This window comes from Abramis brama (genome assembly GCF_963993115.1).
Source record: "Abramis brama genome assembly, chromosome: 14".
In the NCBI taxonomy this organism is placed as follows: Eukaryota; Metazoa; Chordata; class Actinopteri; order Cypriniformes; family Leuciscidae; genus Abramis; species Abramis brama.
Window position 1 is genome coordinate 35,849,467 of NC_139976.1, and position 10,321 is coordinate 35,859,787.

Consider the following 10,321-nt stretch of genomic DNA (forward strand, 5'->3'; position numbering starts at 1 on the left):
TTGGTTTCCACAGAAGAAAAAAGGTTAGCAATTTATTATTTTACAGTATGTTACATGTACTTACCAGTAAATTCGGCATAATTACATGCAACTAATCCTAAAAGTACATTTGTTGATTGATATTATGCAGTACTTAAATGTATGATTAGACACTGTAATACTGACACCTTAAAATAAAGCATGACGAGAAAAGTTAGACAGATATTTGGGTGAACTTTTCTTTCAACCAAATCTTTTGATTGGCCGCGTTGAAAAAGTTGTTGAAGGAAACTTGATGTATTATGATTTCCAGGCAGAACATAATGCAGATTGCCGAGCTCATATTGCTGTACTCATATAATAAAGATGTATAGGACACTTTAAAGATAACAGTCAGTTCAACTGTTATTTATGCTGAAGCAAACATAACAAATGATCACAATGAAAGTTTTATCCTAATGATAAATGCAATATTTTCTCTCCAGCGATATGATTTCTCTCGAGAGGCCAGAGCTCCAAAAACAACAATAATCAAAGCAATAAAATCAAACAAACGCTGATCGTTTATTTCTCAGTCATTTTGTTATCCAAGAGATTTCCAACTAACTATTCCAAAAATCGTATTCAATCAACTCAATTATCTCTCTCCTCAGAACTTTCTTCAGTTCTGTCATGGTGTGATGAAACCTCATATTTCCATCACTTGTCGGGTGACAACAGTTATGATATGACCAACACTACTGCTGGCAAGGGCTCCGTCTGTCATTACATTTACATTTATTCATTTAGCTGACGCTTTTATCCAAAGCGACTTTCAATTGCTATATATGTCAGAGGTCGCACGCCTCTGGAGCAACTAGGTGTTAAGTGTCTTGCTCAGGGACACATTGGTGTCTCACAGTGGATTCGAACCCAGGTCTCTCACACCAAAGGCATGTGTCTTATCCATTGCGCCACACCACCCCACATTACCTCACTGGAAAAACAACCGCTGTTATCGAACACGAACACAAGATTCACTCCTCTCGACAGGAACCGTTTGAGTGACGCCTGTGTGACACAAGTGTCTCCTGGATCATGTTATGCCTTTAGTCTGAGAGTCTGAATCAGTGATCATTTTTTTTAATTCAGCAAGGATGCATTAAATTATTCAGGAAAGACATTTATAATGTCACAAAAGATTTCTATTTCGTAATGAACTCAAATCAACCTTACTGAGATTAAAGTATCTGGTCTGTGCATTGACTGTTTAATTATTTGTGGCCCTGGACCACAAAACCAGTCACATGGGTCATTTTTTAAAAAAATCCATCCATCCATCTTCTACCGCTTATCCGGGGCCGGGTCGCGGGGGCAGCAGTCTAAGCAGGGATGCCCAGACTTCCCTCTCCCTAGACACTTCCTCCAGCTCTTCCGGGGGGACACCGAGGCGTACCCAGGCCAGCCGGGAGACATAGTCCCTCCAGCGTGTCCTAGGTCTTCCCCGAGGTCTCCTCCCGGTGGGACATGCCCGGAACAACTTCCGGGGAAGGCGTCCAGGAGGCATCCAGAAAAGATACCAAAGCCACCTCAGCTGGCCCCTCTCGATGTGGAGGAGCAGCGGCTCTCCTCTGAGCTCCTCCCGAGTGACCGAGCTTCTCACCCTATCTCTAAGGGATCGCCCAGCCACCCTGCGGAGAAAGCTCATTTCGGCCGCCTGTATCCGGGATTTTGTCCTTTCAGTCATGACCCACAGCTCATGACCATAGATGAGAGTAGGAACGCAGATTGACCGGTAAATCGAGAGCTTCGCCTTGCGGCTCAGCTCTTTCTTCACCATGACAGGCCGGTACATTGACTGCATTACTGCAGAAGCTGCACCGATCCGTCTGTCAATCTCCCGTTCCATCCTTCCCTCACTCGTGAACAAGACCCCAAGATACTTGAACTCCTCCACTTGAGGCAGGAACTCTCCACCAACCTGAAGCGGGCAAACCACCCTTTTCCGACTAAGGACCATGGCCTCGGATTTGGAGGTGCTGATTCTCATCCCAGCCACTTCACACTCGGCTGCAAACTGTCCCAGTGCATGCTGAAGGTGCTAGTCTGATGGGGCCAGCACGACAACATCATCCACAAAGAGCAGAGATGAAATCGTGTTGTCCCCAAACCTGACATCCTCCGGCCCCTGGCTGCACCTAGAAATTCTGTCCATAAAAATTATGAACAGAATCGGCGACAAAGGGCAGCCCTGCCGGAGTCCAACATGCACCGGGAACAAGTCTGACTTACTGCCGGCAATGCGTCCCGACCGCCACGCGATGCTGCAGAGGCGTGTCAGCCAAGACAGCCCCACAACACCCAAAGACTTGATGTACTCGGGGCGGATCTCATCCACCCCCGGTGCCTTGCCACCGAGGAACTTCTCCGAGGGTGACTTCAGCCCGGGTGATGGACGAGTCCCCCTCCGAGCCCTCAGCCTCTGCTTCCTCAATGGAAGACGTGATGGCGGGATTGAGGAGATCCTCAAAGTATTCCTTCCACTGTCCGATGACATCCCCAGTCGAGGTCAACAGCCGCCCACCTCCACTGTAAACAGAGTTGGTAGGGCACTGCTTCCCTCCCCATGGGGGGAGGCCCGACCACCAGGCGCTCGCATACGAGCCCCAACCCCGGGCCTGGCTCCTGGCATTTTTATCAGGGTGGTTGTGTACACACACACTGCCAACACACATTTTTGTTCAAACGCCATGTAAAAGTGAACTTTGCGTAATAGGTGCCCGGGACCTAACTTGATAACTCCAATTTACGGCAGAGGAAGAAGAAAAGGTCTGAAAGCCAGAAGACAGTGTTAACATGTACAGCAACAGCATACATTTGATGACAGGTAAGTAAATATTTATGTCTAAAACTAATTTCTTTCAATTACATAAACTCAAGAACAAGTGCGCTGATCCACGTCGATAGATGGCGGTGCAGCGTCAACACCGTATCGGTACTTTAAGCACACGAAGAAGAAAGGATTTTTTTACAGACCACAGTTGAAGTGTTTACTGAATGTTAATTTCATTTCAGAGTTTTATTTATTTATTTACTTACTCCACATCAAACCACATTTTACACCGCATACAATAGATAAGAGTGAAAGAAATCTTAGTATACAGATCCAAACTCCCAACAGAGACCATGTTCCCATTACATCGTTGATAGACTGGAAATAACTGATCCTGTATTGGTATCAGCACCAATACTTGAGCTTTTTAACCAAATCAAATACATAGTAGGCAGATTTGTGCCATCTGGTGGAAGAAATAAAGAAAATCATATGTTATGACCATTGTGTAACTAGCCATATACAGTGCATATATATATACACTATATATATTTATATTTGTAGATTTACCCTAAAAAAATATTTTTTTAAGTATTTAGTCATTTTTGTATAATGTATAGTATTTCCTATAGTGGTCATTTTTGACAGCGAAGATTTCAAGTGTGACGATTTTTAACACCATTTGCCATTCTAATCATGTTTTTTATGTGTGTGTCTTCATATTGCACAGGCCTAACAAAAAAAATAAAAAAATAATCTAAAATGACTGAAGACTGCCAGAGGGTTAAGCAGATCGGTCAGATTTGACTAATGCAAACTGAAGAAATATTTATGGTCATTACTAAAACAATCAATATGACTTATGAATATTGAATATGAATATGAAGCAAAGCATTACATGAAGAACAGACTTTGTTTCGTTCAGTTCCTCACATAAAGACTTTAAATCACTGCACAGGACAGGTAATGTGGACTGTTTTATAGTGCTCGATGCTTTTTGTCCTTGTTTTTTAAACTGAACAGCCGTCTGTAGAGCTGCATACGGATTTCTCCAAATTTCTCCTTTTGTGTTTCATGAGAAACAACAGCAGCATACGGGTTTGGAACAACATTTTTGGATGAATTTTCTTTTTTGGGGAGTGAAGTATTTCTCAAAGACACACAAAGCTAGAAAGAAATAGTGAAAGTTAAAAGCATGTGATGTTTCTCAGCGCTCGGCCATGCCCTGCTCCGCCATGAGGAGTGGCTGTAAGCACTGTCGAGGCGGATCCACCGTGAGCCTGTCGCCGCCTGCCAACCTCCGCAGCTCGCTGGCGTTGTCCTGGATGGTGTGGTGATGGTACAGCTGGAGACTGAGACGCGGAGAAAGGGAAGTATGTTATGTGTGTTATTGAGTTAAAGGGATAGTTCACCAAAAAATGAAAATTCTGTCATCATTTACTCACCCTCATGTTGTTCCAAACCTGTATGAATTTCTTTCTTTATACAGGTTTTCTTCTGCTGTAACCCAACAATTTCTGGTCCTAGTATTTTTATTTTATTTATCCCATAGTTTGTAAGTCAACGGGGTCCATCAACTGTTTGGTTACTATATTCTTCAAAATATCTTCTTTTGTGTTCAACAGAAGAAAGAAACTCATACAGGTTTGGTACAACATGAGGGTGAGTAAATGATGACAGAATTTACATTTTTGGGTGAACTATCCCTTTAAGGCAAGACACCAAAGGTGAACAGGGTAAACATTTCAACTAATAGATATATTACCATATTTTCCCTACTTGGTTGATGATAGTACATTAAGACATTTCTCTCTAATGTTATATTAAAATATGCAAATGTAACATTATTTAGTTAAATATGAACTAATTTGCATACATTTCCAGAACAGAAATCTGAACACTGGATGAAGCCAAGTTCAACATTCTTGTTTATTTATTTTTTGACATATTAAAATTAAAGGTTTCTATTATGGAAGCTTGTTTCCGCCACAGAATAAAATATAAAAAAAGGTAATTGCGAGTCTTTATCTCACAATTCTGATATTTTTCCCACAATAGCGATATATCATATATATCACAATTTATATATCACAATTTGGACTTTATAACTCACATTTCCAAGTTTATATCTCACAATTTTGAGAAATAAAGTCGTAATTATGAGAGTTGCAATGACATTTTTTTATTCTGTGGCGGAAACAAGCTCCTATAGCTTTTACACAAGAGATTTGGATATCTTTTTTTATCATTCCATAAATCAGAAAACTTTTTCCCCCACTGTTTTTTTTGGAATAAATTATTATATAAACCAAGCAAATGATATATGAACAAACCCCTGTGTAAAAACCTTGAGAATAGACAGGAATAAATTTTAAAAGTTTGGTGTATGTAAATCTGTTGAAAAGACTAATATCAGAGACAATTTATGCTAATATTGAGAAAACAGCCTTAAAAAGATATGTATTGTAATTGAAATCTAAACGCATATAGATGAAGTGTAATGAAATTAGCACTTAAATATGTATCCACTCCACTTAAAAAATTATTCAGGCCCATCATAGATATGACACATTTAAATTTAGTTCACTTTACTTAAACATATCTAATTAGGAGTAATGCGTATTTATATCTAAAAAGTCTAACATAAAATATTTACATAGTATCATCTATGAAAATGATTTAAGTTTGATCAACTCAATTTAGTTAGATTTAGGAAAAAGTCTGAAAGAAGACGTTATTGGAAGCAAAATAGCCCAAAATCTCAAAATGAACCATTGCCTGATAAACAATAGTGTAAACAAAAGCCGGTTCCTGTGAAGTGATATGAAGTGATTCAGGATAGGGTACTTACTCAGGGGTCTTGTTATTTCGTTTCAGGCTGCAATAACAAGGACAAAGAGAAAAGGAAAGTTGAAATGCTCATTGAAACAGCGTTAGCATCAGAAACTCTGTGACTCTGTGAAGCGGACATACACTCCCTCTCTCCTACAGCACATGATGTAGGCCAGGATGAGACAGAGGATCAACGCCAGGGCAAAGGGAACGACGACGGTGACGATGTAGTCGGGGAGGAAGTCTCTGTCGGGCGGAGACTCTGGAGGACTGAACTCTCCACCCCACGCAAGGACACCTGACCCCACGGTGGGCACCGGAGCACGAGGAACAGGCTTGGACAGATCGAACTGGTACAGAAACGAGATGTAAGAGTGAAGGTGAGCTATCCATTACACAGAACACCATGTGTCGTGTCTCACCAGGACAGTGTGGCACCAGTTTATGCAGTTGATGGGGTTTGTGCAGGTGCTGCAGTCTCCGCTGATCTTTCCTCCGGACACACACTCTCTCTGCTGCTCCGGCGTCTCAAGCCTCAGCATACACTGGGAGAAGGGCTGGTCTGATCCCAGTTTCACATACACACTGAGACAAACACAGACATGTGGCAAAATAAGGTCCATTCTGTCACTTTGGCTCACCTTCATGCTGCTCCAAACCCATAAGGCCTTCGTTCATGCATATCTTTTGATTTTGATTCGCTTTACGATGTCTTGATGACCTCTTTGGTTACCTGGACTTTCAATGGAGGCACAGAACCCCTTTTAGGTTTCAATAAAAAAGTCTTAATTTGTGTTTAGAAGATTCAGGTTCAGATTCATCTTATGAAATAGATATCGCAAATCTCAATTAAAGAATATTTAGATAGATTTACTGGAAAACAAGACACAAATACTGACTGATAAGTGGTTTTTAAAACAAATACCTGAATAGTAAGCAAAATGAATTAATAATTAAATAATAATAATGTAATTTTTACTAATAGAATATTATTATTATATAACATAATTATAATAATAATATTCTGTTAGTAAAAATTACATTATTATATATTTATAAGACAAAAATACTGACTGAAATTTTTAATTTGTAAAAGAAAATACCTAAATAGTACGCTAAATTAAATAATAATTATATAATAATATTAAATATATAATAATTACTAATAAAATAATAATATTATTATGATTATTATGTGTTATAGTAATAATAATAATAATATATACTAGACAAAAATACTGACAGAAAAAGTGATTTTAAAAAGAAAATGCCTGAATATTAAGCAAAAATAAATAGATATATTAATTAATAATAATAATATAATTAATAATACAACAACAATAATATTAAATGTTATTATTTAGTATAATATATACTCTAATAATAATTTGTAAAATGTATAATAATTGTAACAACAACATAATAATAATAATAATAATAATATATTATAACTATTCTATAATTATTATTATTATTGTCGTTAGTATTATTATTATTGTTAGTAATATTATTTAGTATAATATATACTCCAATCATAATTGGTAAATAATTGTAATAATATTAATTTCCCAACAACATAATAATGATAATAATAATAGTAATTATTTTATTATTATTATTATTATTATTATATTATAATTATTCTATAATAATTATGTAATAATAATAATTATCACTATTGTTGTTAGTATTATTATTTTATTGTTAGTGTTGTTATTTAGTATAATATATACTCCAATAATAATAGGTTACATTTTTTTTATAATTTCACAACAATAACATAATAATAATGTTCCATTAAACAAAACAGTCACATCAAAGCTTTTGAAAGAGATGTAGTTCTATAGTACTTCTGCTAGTAACAATACTAATAAATATTGACAATACTAATAGCCTTACCCCTCAAAATAGCCTGGAAGAGGAAGGGGGACTCGGCCGCCTTTGTCCAGAGCAGAGGTGATGTTCACGAAGTCCAGTCTGCTGGTTCCCCACAGATGCTGAATGTCCCGCTGGATCTCCTGTCGGACAGCAGCCGGCAGAACCTTCTCGATCTCTCTCCGCTCTATGAAGAACTCGGCCTGGTACGGCATGAGCTTTACTGGAGGAGAACAAGCCCAGAGCATCAGAGGAGCATCAGAGGAGCATCACAGGAGCATCACAGGAGCGCGTGAGGAACAGATTCATCAGCCACACCGTACCTGCAGGACCCACGTTTATCACCAGCCTCTCTCGAGATGTGTCGTAACTCCGCTTGTTGATCACAAATATCTGACAGATACATATTTTGATTAGACTTTTTGGTTTTTAAGCCCAATAATATTGTGTCTGAGTACACACAGGCAATTATTAATAATTATTAGGGATGTAACAATATATCGTGTCTCAATATATCAAAAATGCAACATGCATCGTGGATAGTGACTGTATGTACTGTGTATAGTATATAAAAATCAAGTTTTCAGAGTTTTAGTCTCAGTACTACATTAAACTGCTATATATAATTGTTGAATATAATGTATAATAATACAATGGGGGAATATGTGTGTGTCCTGATAATGCCAAATGTCTGATGTTACCTGTAAAAAGTGCTACATTATTTTAAATATATCTAGTCAGTGACAGAGTGCAAGCATATTAGTCTAAAATAATTCTGTTTTCAGCTTCAGAATCATGAATAATTATTATTCTGGTGTCTCTATTGTCCTGTGCATTGGTCCAAGCCTCTTCATTTACACCCAAATCAAATTATGCATTTTAACCCTTGTGTGGTGTTCAAAACCCTATAACACCGGTGATGTTCTCGGTCAAAAATGACCGGACTATAAAAAATAGCTTATAAATCTCTCATTATACTATATTTTCACCCAATATTGGATTCAATCTTTTTGTCAACTTGTGCTCTTTCAATTAGGACTGGTTTTATATTTCTTGGTTTTATAGGCTTAATTTATTTGACAGTAGGCATCTCATTTTTTTTGGTAAAAAAAACATTATTTTTGAATAATTTTGGAAATATTAAAAAAAATCTGAAGAAAATTGCCACTGTTGATCACTGTCAAAATGACCCGAACACCACATGAGGGTTAATCAACAGTAGGCTACATTTTTTGTCAACCTTTTATCATATGTCTTGGAGTATCGCAATAATATCGTATCGTGAGTTCAGTATCGTGACATGTATTGAATCGTGACATGAGGGTATCGTTACAGCCCTACTAATTATGCATTGGGTATTTATTTTTTGAATGTTGCTGTTAAATATGAGCGATGGTTTCTTCACCTCGATGATGTTTCTGCCCTGGTCCTGTGGCAGTGGCGTCCCGTACAGGAATCCGTTGTCGTAAGAATCCCTCTGGGTAAAGCGGAGCCACCGGGGCAGATCGGGAAATCGCTCCTTGTTGCATTTAAACACCATGGGGTCATTATAAAACTGACCTACAGATCAGGACAAGACACATGACGTGCTGTTAGATACTGTGAGCTGGGCTTTTGAAATATTGCATTTGTACAATATATCCAACATACCGAAGACTTTATAAGAAGGCTCAAATTCACTCTGGAAAACTTCTCTGTGTAACTCGTAGATGAACAGCTGTCCCGCCGGAGCGTCGGTGATGATGTCTGACCGGACCGCCAGCAAACCGGCTGCGCAGACTGAGGACAGAACACATCCAGAACACTTTTACATACAGAACTCACTGTGATATCGTTCATTATGCACATGACTATGTTTTTTTTTATCAAATTTTTATATATCGTTTTAACATACAAAATGACAGACAAACAATCAGCTATTACAACAGTAAGTCAAAATAACAGTGACATTTTTATTATTATAAATAATAATACAAATAAAAATGATAATAAACATAATTAAAACGGGTCAGTTACACTGAGGAGTGAATAACAGAGATACAGAAAACAAATATTTGAGACAAAATATGCTTTGAAATATACACAAGACTTTACAAGTACTGCAGATATGTAAAAGAAATATCCATACAAAAAATTTGACATACAAACCAAGACCGTTGGAATTAACCCAAGAGGAAACCCTAAATACAACTGTAAATATATGAAGAATGAAGGATAAAGAAAATAACCAAAGAAAACAGGAACGTTTTAAAAATGTATGTTGAAAATGTTTTAAAGAATCCGTTGTTCTAAATATTTTAACAGTGTGTTAGTCTGCAGGTTATCAGAAGCATTTGCAGAATTTAATATGAAAACACTTGTTTGAAGTGTGCATTTATAGGCATATAAAACTACTAGCATTTATGATTAGTTTTTTCACTTCTATGTGTTTAGTGTGTTTTGTCGTGTGTCAGAGAAACGTCCAAACCTCTGCTCCAGCTTTGAAACTTCAGAAAGGGCTCTTTCAAAGTGTAACGAGTTCAGAAGAAAGAGAATGAACTTGCCTGTGAGTGCCAAAGCCCAGCTCGCTTTGTCTGCCATCTTGTTTGTGTTCTTGATTGACAGGAGCACTTGGTGAAGAGAGCAGAAAACACACCCATCCTAAATACAGCCAGGGCTATTTTCATCCTTCACGTCAAGCCGTGTCTTCCCGCTGTGTTCTGAGTGTGTGTGTGTGTGTGTGTGTGTGTGTTATAACAGCTGATGACAATTACATGGGATAACATTTGGAAGTAGGCCTACAGTATTTGTACAGTAGGTCAGCATAAGGAGAAATCCCAATCT

At 37.8% G+C, this 10,321-nt stretch overlaps 1 protein-coding gene across 1 annotated transcript; it reads right to left on the reverse strand.

Moving 5' to 3' along the window:
- Positions 1-3,000: 3,000 nt before the first annotated feature.
- Positions 3,001-10,095, reverse strand: sgca (sarcoglycan, alpha). The gene is made up of 9 exons (XM_084135394.1): positions 10,042-10,095; positions 9,149-9,277; positions 8,904-9,058; positions 7,822-7,891; positions 7,523-7,721; positions 6,046-6,208; positions 5,765-5,973; positions 5,643-5,669; positions 3,001-4,143 (listed from the first exon to the last, which is right to left on the reverse strand). The coding sequence occupies exons 1-9, from the start codon at positions 10,076-10,078 to the stop codon at positions 3,999-4,001; spliced, it is 1,134 nt and encodes a 377-aa protein (XP_083991520.1). The 5' UTR covers positions 10,079-10,095; the 3' UTR covers positions 3,001-3,998.
- Positions 10,096-10,321: the final 226 nt, after the last annotated feature.

What these genes read in the sequence shown, in the direction of transcription:
- sgca (XM_084135394.1), bottom strand. Translation starts at nt 10,078, where the DNA reads ATGGCAGACAAAGCGAGCTGGGCTTTGGCACTCACAG. An exon ending in CTTCCAGGCTATTTTGAGGG is followed by an intron (nt 6,209 to 7,522) that starts GTAAGGCTATTA and finishes TGTTTGTCTCAG; the next exon opens with TGTGTATGTGAAACTGGGAT. An exon ending in ACTGGTGCCACACTGTCCTG is followed by an intron (nt 5,974 to 6,045) that starts GTGAGACACGAC and finishes TTTCTGTACCAG; the next exon opens with TTCGATCTGTCCAAGCCTGT.